Source organism: Phoca vitulina, unplaced genomic scaffold (genome assembly GCF_004348235.1).
Source record: "Phoca vitulina isolate PV1807 unplaced genomic scaffold, GSC_HSeal_1.0 scaffold65, whole genome shotgun sequence".
NCBI classification, from domain to species: Eukaryota; Metazoa; Chordata; class Mammalia; order Carnivora; family Phocidae; genus Phoca; species Phoca vitulina.
Window position 1 is genome coordinate 10,104,763 of NW_022589768.1, and position 23,777 is coordinate 10,128,539.

A 23,777-nucleotide genomic window follows, 5' to 3' on the forward strand; every position below is an offset into this window, starting at 1 on the left:
AGCAACATCGCCAAAGGCAAGGGAAGCAAGGGCAAAAATGAACTATTGGGACTTCATCAAGATAAAAAGCTTTTGCACAGCAAAAGAAACAGTCAACAAAATGAAAAGACAACCAACAGAATGGGAGAAGATATTTGCAAATGACATATCAGATAACGGGCTAGTATCCAAAATCTATAAAGAACTTATCAAACTCAACACCCAAAGAACAAATGATCCAATCAAGAAATGGACAGAAGACATGAACAGACATTTTTCCAAAGAAGACATCCAAATGGCCAACAGACAGATGAAAAAGTGCTCAGCATCACTCGGCATCAGGGAAATCCAAATCAAAACCTCAATGAGATACCATCTCACACCAGTCAGAATGGCTAAAATTAACAAGTCAGGAAACGATAGATGTTGGCGGGGATACAGAGAAAGGGGAACCTTCCTACACTGTTGGTGGGAATGCAAGCTGGTGCAACCACTCTGGAAAACAGTATGGAGTTTCTTCAGAAAGTTGAAAATAGAGTTACCCTACGACCCAGCAATTGCACTACTGGGTATTTACCCCAAAGATAGAAATGTAGTGATCCAAAGGGGTACATGCACCCCGAAGTTTATAGCAGCAATGTCCACAATAGCCAAACTATAGAAAGAGCCAAGATGTCCATCAACAGATGAATGGATAAAGAAGAAGTGGTATATATATACAATGGAATATTATGCAGCCTTCTGCAACGACGTGGATGGAATTGGAGGGTGTTATGCTGAGTGAAATAAGTCAATCAGAGAAAGACATGTATCATATGACCTCACTGATATGAGGAATTCTTAATCTCAGAAAACAAACTGAGGGTTGCTGGAGTGGTGAGGGGGTGGGAGGGATGGGGTGGCTGGGTGATAGACATTGGGAAGGGTATGTGCTATGGTGAGCGCTGTGAATTGTGCAAGACTGTTGAATCACAGATCTGTACCTCTGAAACAAATAATACATTATATGTTAAAAAAAAAAGAAGATAGCAGGAGGGGAAGAATGAAGGGGGGGATTTGGAAGGGGAGATGAACAAAAAAAAAATAAAAATAAACCTGGCGTTTTACACTGAAGGGTGTTTTTATACTTTTCCCGTGTGTTTCTATATCTGTAAATGTTGTACAGTATTCTTTTGTATGGTTTAAAGTTTAGATAAATATCATACCATGTTGTATATGTAAATGTATAATTATACTATAAATTTTGCACACTTTTTTGGTATAAAATTAGGGTTTTTTAAAAAAGATTTTATTTATTTGAGAGAGAGAGTGAGAGAGAACACGAGCAGGGGGGAGCTGCAGAGGGAGAGGAAGAAGCAGCCTCCCCACCAGGCAGGGAGCCTGACGAGGGGCTCCATCCCAGGACCCTGAGATCATGACCTGAGCCGAAGGCAGATCCTTAACTGACTGAGCCACCCAGACACCCACACTCAGATTTCCTTTTACCCACTGTTCTTTCTCTATCCCAGCATCACACCCAGGCCACCACATCGCATTTAGTAGTCATGCCTCCTCAGGTTCCTCTTGGTTCTGATAGTCTGTGGCTTGCTTTTTTACTTCACTTCAGGAGCCCTTTCTTGGGCAGATGCTCTATATTCTAATGCTAGGTTTGTCACCTTTCCCTTTAAGGTGTGTGCCTTTTGGCTCTTATTTAAGAAATCTTTCATGTTTGAAGTGAGAAAAGTCATTTTCAGTTTGTTTCTCTTTTTTAAAGCTTCTTTTCACATTCAAGGCCTTAATTTCCCTGAATATGATCTCTGTCTATGAGAGAGGAATACTTTGATGTTCCCCCCATGTGAATAGCCAATTGTTTCTGCATTTGTAAAATTGCCCATCTTTTCCCTGTTGGTATATAGTCATACTTCTAGGGTAAGTCAGAGTTCCTCTTATGTATCACTGTGTTTCTGGGCTCTCTGGTTCCATGGTTTTATTTGTCTCTCCCTTTACCATACTGACTTCATTGCCATTAACTTTATTGTTTTGTTGTGTTTCCAGGAGGATTAGTGTCTTCCACCTCGTTCTTAACATTTTTCTTGGCTGGTTTTGCCCCTGTGCTTTTTCAGATGAATTTTAGGATCAAGTTCTAAAATCCCATTAAAAACAGCTGGTTGGGATTTTGATTGGAATGATATAGAATGTCTAGATTCATTGGGGGACATCTTTAGAGTATAGGGTCTCCCAGTCATTGCATATTGTATTTCTCTCTGTTGACTTACTCATTCTTTGATGTCCTTCCATAATGGTTTATAACGTCCTCTATAAAGTTTGTGTATGGGGGCATCTGGGTGGCTCAGTTGGTTAAGTGTCCGACTCTTGATTTCAGCTCAGGTTTCCTTCTCAGGCTCGTGAGTTCAAGTCCTGCCACTGGGCTGCACGCTGGGTGTGGAGTCTACTTAAAAAAAAAATCGATGTTGTATGTATTTTGTGAAGCTTATTTGCTGATGCTTTATTGCTCCTGGTGCTGTTGTGAGTGGGGCTTTTACACTCTCCTCTTTCTCCTCCTCCTCATTTTCCTCCTCCTCCCTCTTCTCTCTTGCTTCTCTCCTCTTTTCTTCCTCCTCCTCCTTTTTCCTTTATACATGATTTTTTGGGATCTAAAACATTGGCCCAACTCTTTATTCATTTTGATAGCTTCTTGGTAGATATGCTTGGCTCTTGTATGTGGCAGACACACTGACAAATATTAATGACAGTCTTATCTCCTCCTTTCTTATCCCTATAATTGTGTTCTCATTGTGCTGCATTTATTGGGACTTCCAGTTTGGTGATGGATAGGAATAGTGCCAATGGGTATCTTGACATCTGTGGGTGCTTTTGGTGTCTCCCTCTTAAATATAACATCTTCTGTGTGTTTTTGAATCATAGTCTTTAGAAAGTTAAGGAAATTCTCTTCTCTTTTGAGTATACTGAGATTTTTTTTTATCATGATAGTATATTGAGTCTGTCAAATGTTTTTCTGTGTCTATTACGATAACTATGTGGTTTTCTCCTTGGACCTACTAATGTGACATATTGAAATAATAGTTTTTCTGGTTTTCAACCATATGTGATTCCTGAGATATATCTTACTAATTCATTGTTATTTTTTTTTTCAAGGCAATACACTTACAAATTTGATTTGCTAGTGTACTATGTAGGAGTAAGTGAAATTGGTGTATATTTTCCTTATACTGTTCTCATTCAACTTTGGTATCAAGTTTATAGCCCCCCCCCCCTTTTTTGCTAAAACAAACTGTGTAAGGTAGGGGTTGTTGATTCCTTGAAGGTTTGGTAAAGCTAGTTGCTATAACTATATCAGCTTGCCATTAATTGAGGCAGCAGATTTTGATTACCAATTTATTTTTAAATGGCATTAATATATTCGAGTATGCTCATTTTTCTTTTGGAAAATTATTTCTTTTAAGCTTTAAATATATTGTCATAAAGTTCTTCATAACATTGTTTTATGAAGTTTTTATTAGATTTGCAATAATAAATCATCCCTTTTTATTGCTAATACTGCTCATTTGTGCTTTTGGTCTTATTTTATAATCAGTCTTACTGGAGTTTTGCATATTTTATATTTAAGTAATAATATTCCTTTCTTTAATGTTTCTTTCTTAGGATTTACTTTTTTATGTCTCTTTAGTTTCCTTACTGTGTTTCTTGATTTTTTTTTAAAAAAGTGAATGAATTTAATTAAGTACATTTCCCTCCAATTTTGCTTTAGCTCCTTCAAACAACTTTCTCTGCTTACCAATATATATTTTATATTTTCTGGTAATATTTACTCTTCATCTCACAAATTATTTAGAAGTGCATTTTAAGTGTCAAAATGCTATTTTTAAAAAAGATTTACTTATTTGAGAGAGAGCTCAAGTGGGAGAATCAGAGGGAGAGGGATTGAGAATCTCAAGTAGGCTCCATGCTCAGCTGAGCGCAGAGCCCAACGTGGGGGTCAATCTCATGACCCTGAGACAACAACCTGAGCCTAAACCAAGAGTCAGATGCTTAACTGACTGCACCGCCCAGGTGCCCTGCAAAATGCTTTTAATTATTGATCATTTATATATATTTATGTTATGGACAGATAATGCAGTCTGTATGATATAGGACTTCCATTTTTAAAGCTCTGTTTTTAGGTGCATACACATTTATATTTGTTGTGTCTTATTGGTGAATTGATGCCTTTATCATTATGCAAGTCACCCCTTATTCCCTGATAATATTCCTTGTTTACTAAATTTACTTTATCTTATGTTATCAGATAAATACTGAATCTCCAGTATTCTTTTGATTGGTGTTTACTATTTCCATTTTTTTTCTTTAATTTATTATGTTTTTAGAGTTAAGTAGGTTTCTTGTAGAGAGCATATAATTGGGATCCACCTTTTCTATCATCTTGCTAGCTATTTTCTGTATCTTCTGCTCTATTCTTTAAAAAAAATTTTTTTTTCTGCTCTAATTTAGATTATTTTCATTATTCCATTTTACCTTCATTATTGGCTTATTATTTACTCATCTTTTAAAAAATGTAGTGGTTGCCTTGAGCTTACAATATACATCTTTAATAAATCAGTCTATTTTCAAATAATATATTAACTTCACGTGTAATGTGAGAGTTTTACAGTAGAACACTCATTTTCTCTCATGTTTTATGCTATTGTCATGCATTTTACTTTTATGTATGCTATAAGAACACAATATATTGCTACTATTTTTGCTTCAGACACTCAATTCTCTTTTAGAGTGATTTAAAAAAGAAAAAATGTCTTTAGATATACCTGTAATTTAACCATTTCTAGAGGTTTTCATTTCTCTATGAAGATCCAAGTTTCAAATGTAAGTTGATATTGTATTCCTTATGCTTGAGGAACTTTACTATTTCTTATAGTGTAATTATGGTGGGAATAAATTTTCTCAATGCTTGTCTTAGAAGTATTTCTTCTTAATTTTTTTTGTAGGATATGTTTGCTGGGTATAGAATTCTGGGTTGACAGTTTTTTCTTTCAGAAATGTGAAGATTTCACCCAAGTGTCTTTGGCTTTCATAATTTCTTATGAGAAGTCTGCTAAATTCTTAAATTTGGTTTTCTCAATGTAGTGTGACTTTTCCCTCTTGTTCCCTTCCAAATTTTCCATTTATAGTTGGTATTCAGTTATTTGAATATAATGTACTTAGATGTACCTTCTTCCTCTTCCTTCTCCTCCTCTTCTTATTCTGTATTTACTCTGCTTGAGGTTCTGTGAGTTTCTTGGAGTTGTGGTTTGACCTGCTTCATTAATTTAGAAAATTTTGGGCCATTATCTCTTCAAATATGTATTTTTTAAAAAAGATTTATTTATTCATTTAAGAGAGAGAGACAGAGTGCATATGTGAGCAGGGGAAAGGGAAGAGGGAGAGGGAGAGAGCGAATCTCAAGCTGACTTCCGACTGAGCACAGAGCCTGATGCAGGGCTTGACCTCATGATGCTGAGTTCAAAAACCAAAGATCAAAATCAAGGGTTGGCCGCTTAACCAACTGAGCTACCCAGGCACCCCTTCAAATATGTCTTATGACAAGTTTTCTTTCTCTTTTCTTAAATTCCAGTCACACTTAAGTTTGTTTGATAGCTTCCCAAAGTCTTTTCTGGAGTTTCCCCTTTATGTTGTAGTTTCAGTAACTTCTCTTGAATTATATACAAGCTAAGTAATTCCTTCCTTAAACATGATGAGTCTACTGATGAGTCCATCAAAGGTATTCTTAATCTGTTTTACTGCTTTAAGAAATTTCTAGTATTTCTATTTGACTGTTTCTAATAGTTTGCATCTGTGTGCTGGAATTCTCCACCATGAATGCATGTTATCCACTTTTGCCATTAAGGCTTTAATATGCCAATGATAGTTATATTAAATTACATAATAGTTCCAGCAATGATGTCATATCTACTTCTGGTTTTTTAATATTATTTTGTTTGACATAATATTGTTTTACTCTTGCTTCTTTGTGTGTCTTGTAATTTTTGGTTGAAAGTCAGATATGTAGGACAGTAGAGACCTTTGTAGGAATGGGTACATCTCTTTTGCTAAGCACTTATAGGGTGTGGGAGTGTTGAGTCAATCTAGTCAGTATTTGAACTTGTTTTGGGTTTTTTTGGGGGTAGATATTATTACTTTAGAAATTTGTTGGGACTTCCTTTTTATTGGTGTATAACTTATAATTTATATATAGTAAAATTCACCCTTTTTATAGTATAGTTCTGTGAGTTTGCCAAGTGCATATAGTCATGTAACCACCACGAATCCAGATACTATTACTCCCCAGATTTCCTCATGCCACTTTGTAGTCAATCCTTACTCCATCTCCAGTCCCTGGCAAACAATGCTCTCCTCTCTGCCACATAAATGGAATCCTATAATATGAAGCCTTTTAATCGTATTTTTTTCACTTAGCATTATGCACTTAGATTTATCCATGTTTTTGCACATTTAAGAGTTTATTTTATGGCAGAGTACTATTCCATGGTATGAATGTACTAATACATTTTTATCGATTTACCAGTTGAAGGAATTTTGTGTTCTTTTCAGATTTTAGCATGTTTAAAGTAATGTTTTATTTAGGATGTTTACAACAATATTTGTATATGAAGTTGTTCTTTTCCTCTTGCAAATTAATAATTGCTTTTATCTTTATTATTTCTCTTTTTTCCCTATATTCTATTTTTATAATTCTGCTTAAGATTTTATTCCCAAAGGCTGTACATGTGCTAGGATCTTTGTAAAAGGGACAGGATACAATCTTGCGACTTCAGCACTTGGGTAGCCTTGAGTGTAAAAGAAAAGGAAGAAAGGAAGTTGGGTTTACTGGCAGATTCACTGAGGCTCAAGAACATATGTTTTTAGAGAGTCTATTTGATTGACATTGGCCCCATTATTTCCATGAATACTTCTTATTTTCCATGAAATAATATTTTCATCATTTGGAGAAGAAAGATGGCCATATCCTAGGTCCACTCTTTTATTTCTTTTCAGGCAACACACAGTTAAGACACTCCTCATTTATAGAACCATATAAAGCTAGAAAAAACCACCTCCTCAATACCCCTACTTTAAAGATTTTTATATGCCTGCCTGGAGAGGAGAAAAGACTTGCCTGAGATCTCTTGGTGATTAAGCTCTGAAAGTTGGACTCCACTCATCAGTTTTTGGAGAGTGGTATCAGAGGTGGGAGACAGGCCTGATGACGACATTAGAGAATTTAACAAGTTACGTGGAGCATTTAGGCAAGATTTCCACCTTCTTCCTCTCTTTAAAGAAAATAGATCCACACATATGTTTTCTGAAGCAAATGATCCTCTTCTTTATGCTCTGCTTTACCTCAGGTTAGGATCTGACAGGAGATAATATGTGAGAGACTAGAATTCCAGTTCTTTTCCAAACCATTCTGTTTCATTTTACTATAGCTGGAAGGTATATGATAGTAGGATACGTGTATGGAACCTTTGGAGGACTGTACCCTTTGTTTATTTTCTCCCCAAAAAGTGATTTAATTTATCTGGGAGAGAACTCTCTACTTTTCAAAAAAGGCAGTTAAAGGGTGTATGTAATATGCCTCCATGTCTTTGCACATGCTGTTCCCTCTGCCTGGACTGCACTTACTCCATGTCTTCACTTGGATAGCTTTTACTTGTCCTTCAGGATACGTCATCTCATGCTTTTCCCAATCGGATCATAAGTGTCCCCTTTGAAGTGATCCTAGAATATACCCCTATCTTGATAATTATCACACTAAATTTTAATGATCAATTTTCTTGTTTATTAGAAGAATAATTAGACAGAGCTTCTTGAGGATGCCATCAGGTAAAATACAGTGACAAAGCAGATAAAATTTTTGGCATAGTTTAGACCATTTGGTGGACTAGCCATTGGGCCTGAGGGTAACTGAGATAAAGTGTTTGTATTAATAATCCTGCCATAGATTCTGGATTGCCAATGGCTCATGTTTTCTTACAGGACAAGTTCCATAAGATACTTATGCTAACTTTTCTTTCAGCCTTTGAACTCTCATGAATGAAGAATCTCAAATCAGTTCAGTATATAAATTAGAGATAGGGGATGATTTATATAAAGACTCATAAAATATGCCTTGGTCCTTTCTCCTTTTATCTCCTTCTTTATAACTTTGGCTTTTTATAACTCACTTGGAGATAGTTTTTAAGGTCTGCTTACGTCAGGCCCATTATGATTTATGGCTCTGCTCCCTCACCCACCCTTGGCAGAACATTAAAATATATCTGAGGGTCACATCAGCAGCCTATTACTATATTAAAGAGAAAGATATATTAAGAAAGGCAAAGACCTGAGACAGTCTCCAGGAATAGCTTTCCTGAGTAAACATATCCAGCATACAAATTACATTAATTTTGAAATCAAAGGCATCTTCCTGTAACACAAGGCTTACCAATTTCCATGGAAATCTGGAGTTCAGTGATAGCCTTTGGAGGCCCCTGTTGAAAAGTCTGTAGCAAATTTGACCCTGTAAAAAATTCTATAAAATAATTTGGCTTCTCTAGACCAATGGTTCTCACATTTTAAAAATAATCTGGCATCTGCCTGAGTGATTCTGGTTCAAGAGGTCTAGGAATATAGGAAACTGCATCTTTCATAACAACCTTTGGTTTTATTCTGATGCAAGTGTTCTGGGGACTTCTCTTTGGAGAAACACTTGCGTAGGCCTTCTTACTCAGGGTGGGGGTGGGGGGAGGTCTTTTTCCAGAAGCTCATGACAGGTGACTCTAGAGTAGGGTTGTTAGCAGAATATAATATAGCATGAAGGGAAAGGAGAACTGGTCATCATATGTGGTCATGGACTGAATTATGTGGTGGCCTTGAAAGAAACAATGACCCTCAGCAGCCTGTGCCACCTCTATCATGGTGACTTCCATGTATTATTGTGTGTTTGCTTGTTTTTTTCCCCCCAATTAGACTTGAGAGCAGGGACCCTGTCTTTCCTCTCTGTATGCATAGCACCTAATACCATGTACCTAAATTTTGCTGAAGACTGAGTATATAAATAAATGAATAGACAAATGAATGAGTTGTAATTCTTCATAAATGAAAACAGATCCAGCCCTTCAACAGACAAATGGATAAAGAAGATGTGGTCCATATATACAATGGAATATTACTCAGCCATCAGAAAGGATGAATACCCAACTTTCTCATCAATATGGATGGGACTGAAGGAGATTATGCTAAGTGAAATAAGTCAAGCAGAGAAAGTCAATTATCATATGGTTTCACTTATTTGTGGAACATAAGGAATAACATGGAGGACATTAGGAGAAGGAAGGGAAAAATGAAGGGGGGGAAATCGGAGGGGGAGAAGAACCATGGAAGACTATGGACTCCGAGAAACAAACTGAGGGTTTTAGAGGGGAGGGGTTTGGGGGGATGGGTTATCCCGGTGATGGGTATTAAGGAGGGCATGTACTGCATGGAGCACTGGGTGTTATACGAAAACAATGAATCGTGGATCACTACATCAGAAACTAATGATGTATTGTATGGTGACTAACATAACATAAAAAACAAAAAACAAAAAACAACCAGATCCAAGGCTTCTAGCTTAAAAGTTTGACCAAGCTTGGTAAAGGTCCAGCAGAGGATGATGTTAATGTATGTCAGTATATGGTTTTGAATGTAATATTTTTTTTCCTATTAAGTTCATGTAGGAGTTGGAGTACAGCAGTGGTTCCCAAATGTGGCTGCACCTCCTAGTCACCTAGGTGCTTCCACCCTTGTTTTATTTTTCAGTGAAGAAATAATATGTATGCTTGGTATAAGGGAAAAATTAAGCTCATCCCAATGCACCTCCCCAGGGCCACACATCTACCAGTTTCTTGTGTAACTCTTGGGGCATATTCTATGCATTTGGAGGCATATAATTTCTTACATGAATGGTCACAGCTTGCATTTGATTTTTTTTCAGTTAACAATATACCTTGAAGATTGATCCATATTAAGGCATATGGATCTACCTAAAAACTGTAACAGCCACATGGTATTCCACTGCGTGGTATCTGTCTGTCTGTCTACCTACCTACCCATCATCCGTCTAGTAATCAATCCTTACCATAAGAAATGTTGCATCGAGCATCAGTGAATGTATCTCTTTGAATGCATGAGCAAGTATAGATAGGGTCAATTCTTAGAGGTGGTATTTCTAGGTCAATGCAATTGCGCACTTAAAATTTTGCAGAATTGCTCCCCAAACAGGCTACACCAATTATATTTTACCAACTGTGTGAATGAAAGTGCCTATTGCTCTAAATCTTTGTTGGGGAAATTTTTAAAATGAAGATTCTCAGTCCCTCACAAATCTATTGCTTCCAAACCTACTAAGACCAGCTGAGGGACCTGCCATTTTTTTAAAGATTTTATTTATTTGAGAGAGAGAGGGCAGGAGCAGGGGGTGGGGTCGGAGGGGCAGAAGGAGAGGGAGCCTGACGTGGGGCTCGATCCCAGGACCCCAAGATCATGACCTGAGCCAAAGGCAGACACTTAATGGACTGAGCCACCCAGGTGCCCTGGACCTGCATGTTTTTAAAGCTCCTCATAAAGTGCCACGTGATCAGTACCTTCATTTCACGCTACTCCATATCTCAGTGAGTCTGATGCAGAAGGTCCATGACTGCATTTAAGAATCATCGGGCTGCTGCATAGTACCCCCGTATCTACCTGGGCCAGATACCAGCTTCCACACTCCTGCTGTCCTCCCTCCTTTATAAACACCAGCTAAAGAATAGGGAACTAACCTTGGAAAATAATGTTTCAGCACCCTTTGGTTTGAAGTTCTCCTTTTTCTGCCTTTCTGTGCTTTCCATTTTGGTCTCAAGTCTTCTTTCTTCCTGGTTGAATCACTCGGGGACTAATGTCTTTCCCATAGGTTCACAAAGATGTATTTTAAACATGTACTTTTTGAGGACACATTCTTTGACGAGTGCTATTTTGAAGACGTTACATCTACTGATACCTATTTCAAAAATTGCACCATTGAATCGACCATCTTCTACAACACAGGTGAGAACATGGGTGGTGTAGGTGCATGGTATCAAGGGTGGACTGGTCTTATTTAAGAAGCAAAGTGCTCAGTCATAAGCTTTAGGAGTAGGAAGGTATACACAGACATGGTTTCTGAGAGTCAGGTTGGAGAAATGGGTTCTAGCCCCAGGTATGGCACGGATTAATTGCACCGTCTTTACCAATGCATTTAATTTGTCTGCATGTTTTATCACATGTGAAGTGGAAACGAAATTTCTGGGTGAGTGCTCTGGTCTCAAGGAGACTGATGCTTGTATGCTGCAGGTCTTCGGTAGGAACACACTATGACACAGATGAAAAGCCAGTATTTCAGGAAGGCCGCATTTTATGTGTGGAGTGCTTTCTCGAAGACCTCACGTAATCTGAATCTTGCTAACTTCAAGGCTCCTGTTCTCACAATAATAAAGGAAAAGGGAAAATTGTATCTTTTCAAGCCTTGTGCATAAAGTGAGATGAGAAGCATATTTTAAAATTGCACCATTTTGGACTTCCATGATTAAAAAATAGTCACAAAATCCCACCACTCTATCCCTCCTCGTTACTTTTACTACTCTCATCATACGTTAATAACATACCAAGGGGAATTGAGACGTAAGGAAACTACCTGAGCTTTACCAGGGGCTTCACCTACATTGTCTCCAGTGAGAAATGTACATTTACTCCCAGTTTATAGCTCAGGAAACCCAGGCTTAAGCGCTTATCCAAGGCCACAGCTAGCAAGCTTAGGGAGCTTGGATTCATTCCTGAGTTGTTTGGTTCTAAAGTCTGTGATCTTTCCACTGAACAACATGCATTGTGCCAATATTAGCACTTTCTCCTGGGCCTCAGCACCGTGGTTGATGCAAGAATATCTTCTTCTTCCATGAGGTCAGCCCCAAAATGTTCAATATCTGGCCTCCAAATATCCCTCCGTCTCTAAGTGATCCATTATGAGATGTACCTTCATAATTTTTTTTTTTAGCCTGAACTTAAAAAGGCTTATACATTGCCTGTTTGTCATTAAAACCTGATGCATCTTTTAGTTTCTTCTTTCAAGTTTTAAGTTGCCTCTTTGTTTGCATACTGTCACGTGGGGATTTCTGCAAACACCTCTACTCATGAAATGTCAGTGCTGGGAAGTGATGGAGAGAATTAGGTGTACTTTTCTAATTTTGTAGGAGGAGTTTCAGGAAGGTTAAAGAGGGTCAGCTGCAGAGCCAGTTCCCAAAACCCAGATTTTCTGAGAGCTTGCTTAGGTACTCTTTCTGCACAAACAGTTGGTGTTAGAAGGTGTCGGAAGACTTGGGAACGAGGTCCAAAGCAAATGGTTTATATTTTTTTAAGACTTGATTTTTTTGGAGATGTTTTAGGTTTACAATGAAATTAGAAAGAAGGTGCAGAGATTTCCATAGAACTCCTGCCCCCTGCCCCTGTCTCCCCTATTATCAATATCCCCCCACTAGAGTGGTGTATTTGTTACCATTGATGAACCTATACTGACACCTCAGAATCATCCCAAGTCCAGAGTTTACAGGAGGGTTCACTCTCGGTGTTGGATATTCTCTTTGGGCTTGGACAAGTGTGTAATGGCATATATCCACCATTATCATGCCATATAGAGTATTTTCACTGCCCTAAAAATCCTCTGTGCTTTCCACATTCGTCTCCCCAGCTCCCCACCCTGGAAAATACTGAGCAAATGGTTTTTAATTTTATTTTTAATTTAATTTAATTTTTATTTTTTAAAGATTTTATTTATTAATTTTAGAGAGAGATAAAGAGGGAGCACAAGTGGGGGGAAGGAGAGAGAATCCCAAGCAGACAATCCCTGAGCACAGAGCCTGATGTGGGGTTCGATCCCAGGATCCCAAGATCATGACCTCAGCTGAAATCAAGAGTCGGACACTCAACCGACTGAGCCATCCAGGCGCCTTGCAAATGGTTTTTATTTTGAAGAATGTTCAGGTTTCTGCATGGGCTTTGGAGTGGTCACCTCAATCCAGACGCAATTCTCTTGTCTTCTGCTTCCTATAAGCTGGGTAGCCTCAGAGGAGTGGCCCGGCCTTGGTGTGGACCCTGGTGTCATCTCATTGATAGAAACAGGACCATTTCCTACTTGAGAGATGATGTATTCAGACATGCCTCTCCAGGAGTGTTCGTTTCATTTCCCTTTGCTTATGGGAAGTTGAAGCAGTCATTACATTGTTAGTTTTTTCTCTTCATCCACACCTGACCACACGTCACCTTGACTTTGAGATTATCTGATTGCCGGAGGCTTGGAGCATCCTGCCCAGGGAAGGGGCATGACTCCATCCCTGCCTCCGCCCCATCTCTCCCCAGCCCCTGCTCACTGTAATGAACCCAAGGTGTCCTTCTCTCCCCAGACCTCTATGAGCATAAATTCATCAACTGCCGGTTTATCAACACTTCCTTTCTGGAGCAGAAGGAGGGCTGCCACATGGACTTTGAGCAGGATAATGACTTCCTGATTTACCTCGTCAGCTTCCTCGGCAGTCTGTCCGTCCTGCCCGGGAACATCATTTCTGCCCTGCTCATGGATAGAGTTGGAAGGCTCAAGATGATTGGTGAGTAGCTAGGGATGCCGCATCTCCTCCAGTAGGTAGGGATCGTGGCTTTCAAAGTGTATTAAAGAAGAGGATTTTTTTCTTTTTCTTAAAGAAATCTTGCACTGGAAACCAAACAGGTAAGACGGGATCTGCTGGTGTGGAGCCCAGGAGGCAGGCATGTCTCCAAAACTTCAGGACTCCACAGACATAGTTTGAGACCTATGGTCCAGGTCAGGGACTCATCTTCATTTCCCGACTGAGCGATTCTGTGGTAGTCACTTATGCTATTAGCACTTCAGTAAGAATATTAAACATGCCCATTCTACCTGCTTTGTAAGATTTTTGTCAGAAAAAAATACAAAATGCTCTTCAATGAACATTGGTTCGTCTGATGGGTTTAAAATAGATTGCATTACTTATTATAATTTCATAGTGATCACACTTAGGCTTTGGAGGTGGACAGACTCATGTCCGAGTCCTATCACCTCAAGGCTGTTTGACTTTGGACATGTTCCTTTACTTCTCCAGGCTTCAGTTTCCATATCTGTACCTATAACTAGCTGGTAGGGTTTTGTGAGGCTTGAGCATGATGTAGCCAGAGCATCTTATAGTGCTTGGTGCCCTGTAGGTTCTTGAAATGGTAGAAGTTTTCACGCATGCCTTGCTTCACTGCACCAGGATCCTCAGCAGTTTGCTGCAGAAACACATGCTGTGCATGGAAAATAAGAAACAAAACATATACACCCAGGGCCAGGGAAAACATATCAGAATGTATATATTGTAAGGCCAGGGTGGGGATGAGAACAACACATTGATACACATGACATGAAAGGTCTGTTCTAGGGATGTAGTTGATCAGGAAAATTAATACCAACTCCCTCCCAGCGAAGCTCAAAGGGAAACAAAATAAATCACATAGTCATTTTGTCAGAGAAGAGCACATTGGTCAGAGCTTGGCAGGGGAAGCTTTTGCCGGTGTGGGGCTCATTGAATATTATTATTGTAAAAGTAGCATGAATGCTGTTTGTGGTGAGGATGGAGTCATGTGTAGGCATGGCAGATGGTTAGACCTGAAGCCCCTGAGGGAAGGACAGCGTTGACTAACTCCTTAACTCCCGAGCTTTTCGGCAGAAGGTAGCTTACACCCTGTGCAAGACCAGCAGCTGGGAGTCAGGTGGCCATCTCCGCCAACATTTACTTTATGAGTCTACACACCTTCCTTTCCTTCTCAGAGATTCTGTTTCACAACTGTGAAAGTAATACCTCCGTTTGCTCCAATGAGATAAGGTGTGTGAGAGTAGACGGGTGACATTTCTGCTATTCTGCCCCTGGCCTTTCCAGCCCCAGTTGAACGGCGAATGCTGTGGTTGAGCCCTGGGGGTAGCCCAGGACATCCTTGGGAAGGCAGGGTCTATGAGGGGTGGGGTGGTGTGCAGGGGTGTGGCCCGCTGCATGGAGCAACCACATGCTCCCCCACGGAGGCAGAGGGAAGGCTGGGTGTGGGAAGGAGGCAGGGCAGCCAGAGAGCGGACATCTGCTTTGTGGCCACTGCAGTCCTTCTTGGCATCATGCGTGCATTCCAGATCAGAACTGATTCCTGTCATGTTCCCCAAACTGGACAGCTGGAATGAATATCTCTCATTCTTTGTATCCTACTCTTTTATTAATGTCTGTATTTTGGTTCTGAGCTGCACTGTTAAGAGCTCAGGCAGTTCTTTCTTCGATCTTTAGTAGAAGGTCTGGCGCGAGGCGGGTCACCTGTGATATTCTCAGTGATGCTCAGCACATACTAGATGCTCAATAAATAGCTCGGTGGGATGTGGGTGACCTGTTTTGAAATAGTCTTTCCATGAACGGAAAGAGCTATTTCCTCAGAAAAATTCCCTCTTGAATCTGCCGGGGCACAGAATTTGTCCTGCTTACTCTGCCGCGCTCTTTCCTGGGTAGAAGTAGTGTCTTGTTAACAACAGAGTAGTTTTCCTGATGAAGCTGTTAGTCCTCATTTATTCATTCAATAAGCGATAATTTATGCAGCACTTATTCTCTGCCAGGCTGTGTGGCAACAATGGGAAGGCAACAGTAATTGAGACAGAGAGCATCCTCATGCTCACAGAGCAAATGATCTATTGGGAGAGAGAGACATAAACTAGAAATTGCATTGAACAAACACTTATAAAGCATGTATTATAGGTCAGGCTTCGTGCCAAGCATTTCGTAAATATTAACATATTTAACACTCAATAACCTGGTGAGGTAGGTACTATTTTTTTTGCCAACATTTTACAGATAGGGGAAGTGAGGCAGCACAGAGAGGTTAGGAGACTTGCTCAAGGTCACACAGGGAGGGGAAGCTGGGACTTGAACTCAGGCCTCTCCATCACAAGGGAAATGAGAATTAACCGAGGGGAAGTACAGTGGGCCACAGGGACTTACAGTAGAATTATCTGACATAGTTGAGAGGTCAGTTCCCTGAATATCACTTGATTTATTTGATGGTAATATTTTGTATCCAATAAACATTTATTGTAAGGTAGGCGCCATGGCTGGCCACTTTGAGGGAGGCATGCGTTTAGGTGATATGGTTCCCAAGGCACTTGTGGTCCCGTAGATGTTTGTCTCTTTCCTAGCTGTTTGGAAAGACATTACCAGGTGACCTGCTCACAGCCCCGCCCCTTCCCAGAATCAGCAGAATCCAGGTGACAGTTACCATGTCCCAGCTCATCAGCAGGGTTTGGTATCAGTATTGGCAGCTCGAGCTCTGAGGGTGATATTCCAGGTGGTGGCCCCCCGACCAGGGAGGCCCTTGTGGGTCAGGCCAGGCCACCAACATGGCTCCTTGGCAACAGGTACCCCAGGGTCCTGATGCCTGGAGGGGGAGCCCTTGGACTGTTTCCCAGCTGGTTGTTTTGAAGCTGCTTTCTTTCTTTCTGCTATCTATTCCCAATGCATTTCCAGCCATACCCTGGTCCACGCCCTGCATCCACTCCACACTCCCCAAGCTCTTCTGGGCTGGATGGAATGGATTTGGGCAGCATTTGACACAGCTTCTTTCAGTGGGACCTCTTATCATGAGCTGTATCAGCCAGAGTGTTGGTGGGAAAAAGAATCCAACCCCAGAGAGTTCTAGTGAAGAGACTTTAGGGATGGGATGTGGCTTTGGGGGGTAATCCTACTATAGATCCCTGTGGCCCACTGTACTTCCACTCGGTTAATTCTCATTTCCCTCGTGATGGAGAGGCCTGAGTTCAAGTCACACCTTTCCCCCCCTGTGTGACCTTGAGCAAGTCTCTTAACCTCTCTGTGCTGGCTCACTTTCCCTACCCATAAAATGTTGGCCAAAAAAAAAAAATAGTACCTACCTCACTGGCTATTTGGGGACAGGGTTATGGGAACAACTAAGGCAGATGAGGCTCCCACATGCTAGCAAAATTGGCAGCAGGTACTGCCTCGACGATTGCAGGGAGAAGAGCACTCACTGAGCCCAGGGAGAGCAGGAACCATGGAGGTGGAGGCTCCCGGAAAGAACTATAGTCCTGGGGGGGATGCAGCCATGACCAAAAAAGGGCTTTATAGATAGGATGGGAATTGGGAAGAAATACTCCAACCCCTATCTGCTCCCAGCTGGTAAGGGAGCGGCAGGTATGCAGTCCCTGGGGGTTAGCTTCTCAGGAAACAGGCAGGGCTGAGAAGGGCAGATCAGATGTCTGCGGTGGAGATAGGATAGATGGAGGATAAAGAGCAAGGCCCTTCAGGTTTTCTTCTGCAGCCCATTTACAGTTCTGTTCTCAGTAGCACATAAGCTCCAAGAGGATTTTTTATACTGATGTATCTCAGGCACCCAGAACAATGTCTGGGATATAACAGATTCTCAAGGAATGTCCCCTTGGCCTCCTCCCCAATAATTCTGGGCTGGGCAGCACCACAGAGTGAGGATTTCAAAATCCTTCTGGGAGGCTAATTCTGGTGACATGACCCACGCAAAAGGCTCTAATCCGTGGCTGGAGTACCATGTGGGGGGTTCAAGCTATGCTTTCTCTGTGTAGAGATGGACCTGTGACTTGAGGTGACCTGTTACTTCAGGCACACCTGTGACGATAGGAGAGGGGAAAGACCTGTGGGTGACAGTCTTGTCTAAGACAGGGGCTTCATGGTTTTTTTTTTTTTCTGCCCTTGACCTCCGCCTGTAGGTGGCTCCATGCTAATCTCGGCGGTCTGCTGCTTCTTCCTGTTTTTTGGCAACAGCGAGTCTGCGATGATTGGCTGGCAGTGCTTGTTCTGTGGGACCAGCATTGCAGCCTGGAATGCTCTGGATGTGATCACGGTGGAGCTGTATCCCACCAACCAGAGGTCAGTTCTTCCGTGGGCTTCTCTCTGGGACTTGTTCGGACTTCTTTGGCCGGAAGTCTACCCATTCCAACATCCTCCCCCACAGCCATCTTGGTCTTCTGGTGTTTCACGGACCAAGGGAGCATCTCTTTGGTTTTTGAGTTTCTCCTGTATGGGGGCTGGTATAGGCACGGAGGTGAGCAGGCTAAAGCCTGATGGAGTGGGGTGAGGGGTCAGATACAAAGGATAAGTGCAAACCATGTTCGGGAGAGAGAAATGAGGGTGATACCATAGATATCATGCACTCCAGAGAGAGGTGAAAACAGGCCTCCAATGGGAGAGAGGGGGGAAAAGGTGAAGAACTAGATAAACAAAGGGTGGAGGAGAGGCAAGGGCAGATAAAGGTGGGGGTGAGTCCTGATGGTCCAGGGCATTAGCAGAGAATGTGATAGGAATGCCCAGTGCTTACTTTTATTTTTGTGCAAGCCATGTGGGAAGAAGCCTGGTTGAAAGGCATGGGGTCAAAGCCATTATGTAGCAGTTATCTCTCCTTATGGAGAGGGAATTGTGAATTTTAAGGATGGCAGGTAAGTGGCCCTATGGTCAAAAAGGAGTGCGAAGTGATGTGGAAGGCAGGTAAATGAAATTCTGCAAAAAAATCTTAATGATATTACCCAAATTGGTGACAGAGGTATTAGAATATGGCTAGCTATGGCAAAGCACAGCATCCCATATTTGGAGCCCCTCTCCCCTGAACCGAAGAGCTTCTAAGTTTTACAAAAAATAAGAGGAGGAAAAATTATCATTATTTCAATGGTATATGGTTTTACATCTAGGAAACCCAAGACAATAATTAACTAAAGAGACTGCTCAAAACAGAAAACTAATTTGATAAGGTGGTCAATAATAAAACTAACTTAATAACATATGGGATTTAAAAATGTATCCAAAAATTTTAAAGTAAAGTTGAATTCCATTTAATAATAGCAGAAATCATAAAATATCTAGGAATATAAGAATATAAGGGATAATAAGAAAGATGAAACACTTATGTGAAGACAACCATAAAGCTTTACTGAGAGATAAAACAGAAGACTTACATATATGTCAAGATATACCTTATGAAATTCTAAGAAGATTTATTCTTACACAAATTTCAAATCTTCTTTTGTTTCCTTCTAACTTCAAAGAGTCCATTCAGAATTCAATGAGATTTTTTCCCCCTCCTCTGGAAACTTGGGACAACTTTGGAAATTTCATTTGGAAAAATACACATGTGAAAATATCCAAGCAAATTCTGAAAACAAAAAGATTGGGATTGGGGGCTAGTTATATATAAAGTGATTAAAAATGTAAAAAAATTAATGTACAAAAATGTAGACACATTCTTAGTAAACCTGTGATATGAAAAAGAAATATTTTGCTTCAGTTGAAGAGAGCTGGTGTTGGGAATATAGTCTCTGTACACAGATGGAGTCAAGAAAGGACAGATGATTGTAGCTATTATCATTAAGGGGACACCTGGCTGGCTTAGTCAGTAGAATATGTGACTCTTGATCACTGGGGTAGTGAGTTTGAGCCCCACATTGGATGTAGAGATTACTAAGAAAAATAAATGAACTTAAAAAAAAGTAATAGTTGCCCCTCAGAAGTGTGATTGAGGGATAATAATTAGGATTAGGTTTTGCCATGGGTGATAGAAATCTCAAATAACTGCAGCCTTAAGAAGGTAGGCATTTCCTTTTTCTCTCCTGTAGAAGTCCACACCAGGGACTGCAGGCTCTTTTTATCTTGTTGTTCACCCTTTCATGAGCTCAGCCATGGGCCAAGATGAGACCATCTTCATTTTTGGAAGTGGGATGGAAGGAAGAAAAACGGAAGAGAAGAGAGCAAAAAGTACCACTCATGACATCTCTCAAGGAAATTTCTCAGGAGCTGCTATTTGCACTTATATCTCATTGGCTAAAAGCATAGTCACATGGCCAGACTCCTCAGCAAGGGAGTCTGGGAAATGTAGTCTACATTTGGAGAAATGCTAGTTAGGGACACCCAACAGTGTCTGCCACAAGAGGGTCAGGGTGTTATTGAGGAGGAACAGTGACACTTTCTGCTTCATTCTCTCTGTTTTTTCAGTGTTTCACAATATGCATGTCCTATCTGTGACAATTTCAAAAAGAGATAACATTTGAAAAGAGAAAGAAACAAGTGTGAAGGAAACACTCCAGACTGGTAATAGTGGTGATTGCCTTTCAGTGGTGGGGTTATATACTTTTGCATCTTTATGTTATTCTGTATTTCCAAATTTGATTAAAATGAGAATGTTTGACTTTTATATTTAGGAACAAAAGTTCCCTCCCACACCTTCACTATACCTTCCCTCACAACAGGGGAAAGAAAGGACCCAGTCCTGCTCATCCCAAGGAGGTCTAGTTCATCTTTTAGAATGATTGACTTTCTTTTTCTTTTACAGGGCGACAGCCTTTGGCATCCTTAATGGATTATGCAAATTTGGCGCCATCCTGGGAAACACCATCTTTGCTTCTTTTGTTGGGATAACCAAAGTGGTTCCCATTCTTCTGGCCGCTGCGTCTCTCGTTGGGGGTGGCCTGATTGCTCTTCGGCTGCCAGAGACCCGAGAACAGGTCCTGATGTGAACAACCTCTGGGGAAAGAAGATGTTGGAAGAACCTTATCCAAGAACCTTAAATGCACCCATGCTTCCTGTCACTGTCCAGAGGACACGGGAGGAGAAGTTGATTTTGTGACTCCTAGTTTAGGACCCATTTCAGCTGTCAATATGTTTGTAACTCAGGTGACTGATTTGGGGGTGTCCTGAATCACCTTTAGAATCCCAGAGTGGTGTTCTTGGCTTCGGGTCTCCCCAGCCCAAAGCAGGGGCAGAAGGATCACACCTTCCAGTGGGTGCACGCTCTGAGCAAGGACTGTGTATTCCCCCTAGTGAGGTGCAAGGACTTATTTGCATTTCAAAATGAATCTGAGGGTGAGAAACATTTAAGATCCTCCTCCATAAAGTTTCTCAGAGCCCAATGACCTAACACACTGACTTGCCAGGAAGTTAGAGTCATCATATAAATATTGGGCTTGAAATACAAGATACTTATATTTTTGCATTTAAGAGTATCACCGAGCCTATGTTCCATTTGAAAATTGGCACAATAGCATTGAAGATACTCTAATATAGAAAACCAAATATTTGATCAATATCTATAGAAATCTGCTCCCCCCTCAACCAAGTGTCCTAAGTTTTCCATGACGATTAGGTGGTAAATTTAAGGATGCTATTTATTCCTGTTTTGATCTATTCAAAGAAACTTAATGCGATAGGTATTCTGTAAACTAACTTTGTACATAACTATATCTAGGTTTAATTTGCAGAAATGGTACCTGCAAATATTTGCCAGCCTTTTAGCCATATTTTGGGAGGAGTTGGTGTTTGGGGTCCCAGGAAATTAGGTCTGATTGAATGAAATGCAACCACAATATCTTATAGCCATTTAACTTGCTGTCAGGAGGATGCACTTCGTAAACTCGTGTTGTACAGTTCATTTAGTCCGGGCACTTTTCTTTGTGTAGGTGGAGTAGTTACTTTTCTCTCTTACACAGATCACTTGTGAAACAAGCTCACCATCGTAGGTACCGGCATTAGACGCTGCTGCACCCCCAGAAACAACAGGAGAAGGGTTCAGGGGCTTCTGGCATTCTCTTTATGGGCAAGAATAAAACACAGTGGACAACATGAGTGATTGAGGGAGGGATGGGGAAGAGTAACCACAGTTCTCCAACGCATAAATTCTTTGTTTCTTTTAGCTGTAAAACATGATCCATATTTGTTATCATGGTCAGGTCCCATGAGAAATCTATGCTATGTATCTCGGTTCAGGACCTTTGAAAACAGATGTCATTGGCATGGGAATCAGGGCATGCAGTGGATGTCAAGTATGTCTCCCTTCAGTGCTCCAAGTGAATTCTTTTCTGAGACCTGCTTGGAACATGAATGGGGGTGGGGTGGGGATGGGGGTGGGGAACCCAGGAAAACTGCTTTGGCAAGGGTCAGCAATAGACTGAAGTCTTGACGACACAGAAAAGGAAGGTTTCATACACCAGAACTATCTAGCCTGGAAGGACAGTGAGCTATGAGCTCTCGTCCCTGGAGGTGGACTGACCGAGGCCCGGTGAGCATCAGTTTGCAAGAACTCATCCTTCAAGTTGATCTGCAGTGTTCTGAGTGCTGTCAAGTGCTACACACTCCCTACCAGGCATCTCCAAAAACCGAAGCAGGGTAATGATGACCACAGGGAGTGTTTTCTCGACTTTGGGGAGACACTTGGGTCCCAGGACAGCTTCAGGCCCTCTTTCCATTGTTTTCTGGAGTAACAGGTAGACAGGAGGAAAGAGTAAATATTACGACACCTTTCCACCTTGGATCTGAGATCAGCTTTAATGGTTAAAATGTTGACTCTGCTTCTCCTGTCTCCTACCTCTTTATTCACTCTTTTTTTTCTTTACAGGGAAAGAAGACATGTCAACTCTGATTTGACACCCTGATCCCCCCAAATATATAAATATACTATTGTGTATTAACGTTTCTGTCAGTGTTTTATAGGAGTTGCATAACATAAAGGCTACATCAGTAATGAGAGGCCCAGTGTAACATAGGTGTCATCTACTTTCCCTATTCTGATTATGAAATACAGTGGCTAGGTCCGTTCAAGAGAATTGTGTAACCAGGAGATGGCCACATCCCTTGTAACATTATTCTTCAATGGGATGATACAATTTAAGGAGCAGCTACCACTTAAGAAATTTACAAAGCAGGTAGAGTCTGCATTTCTAGTTAAGGTGGATCTTGTAAATCTCACATCCGATTAATTTTTGAGTGTGGAGATGGCTGTGGTAATTTGGGGGTCAATTCCATTTGGGTTTTCAAGCTCTAATATCTGCATTAACTGTATGGCTCCTTAAACCAACCACTTAACCAACCAAGAGCAGTTCCTGTGTCATCCATCACCTAGGCCTTTGTAAAGGGTGCAGCCAAGCTCTGCAGCCTTCCCCGTCCGTGAAGAATTGCCTGGCGCTGGTACCTGGCCTCTTCTTAAATGCTGTCATTCCTGCTGAGATAAATGCTTCTTTAAAAATAGTCTCTGTGGCAGGTCATTGGGGGATAATGTACAGCATTCCTGGCCAGGCCCTTCTTTTTCATTTCGTGTTCTATCCCGAGAAACTCCCAATGGCATCCTTGCGGCGTGGAAGGATGAGGTTCTCCTTCACTGAGCAAAGCTGTTCACGGTTCATGATGTATTTTATGATGCCTGTTTTGTTACTTTTAACAGCCTCAACAGTGTTGTGTCATCTCTTGATGCTGAGTTTTGACCTTCTGTTTTATTGGAAATAATTAGTGAAAGCGGTGTGCCTATTTGTGAAGTTCATAGCACATGCACCTGAGGTCATGTGATAAATAACCACATTCCCAGGGTCCCCTGCTACCTTGTATTAGCTCATTAAAAATAATAATAAAAATAATTATAAACAAACTTTTAAGAACTGAGGCTAGAGGTTATTTCCAGACACTAAGGTTTCTTCTGGATTCCTAAGTTGATTGAATCAGTTGGGGTTGGCCTGTTGAGAATCATTTCTTTCACCTTGTTTTGCATATGGGGACCTTGAGAGATCAAATGATGTGACCAAGGAGACAGGTAGCACTGGGAGTGGGTTACAAGGCCTACAGTGATGCTCTCTCTATAATTCTGGAGTAATCTCTCAGTCCGTAATCCCCTACTGCAGGGCCTCCCATTGAGTCTCTGAGGAA

General features: G+C 40.9%; 1 protein-coding gene across 4 annotated transcripts in view; it reads left to right on the plus strand.

The window, feature by feature from the left end:
• SV2B (synaptic vesicle glycoprotein 2B) overlaps nucleotides 1-23,502 on the plus strand; it is a 180,333-nt gene extending 156,831 nt beyond the window's left edge. For all 4 annotated transcript variants that reach the window (XM_032392088.1, XM_032392089.1, XM_032392086.1 and 1 more), the window contains 4 exons: nucleotides 10,925-11,058; nucleotides 13,443-13,643; nucleotides 17,813-17,972; nucleotides 20,422-23,502. In XM_032392088.1, the coding sequence (XP_032247979.1) occupies nucleotides 10,925-11,058; nucleotides 13,443-13,643; nucleotides 17,813-17,972; nucleotides 20,422-20,605 (679 nt within the window). In that variant the 3' untranslated portion in view covers nucleotides 20,606-23,502. The remainder of the gene's footprint in view (nucleotides 1-10,924; nucleotides 11,059-13,442; nucleotides 13,644-17,812; nucleotides 17,973-20,421) is intronic.
• The last annotated feature ends 275 nt before the right edge of the window (nucleotides 23,503-23,777 follow it).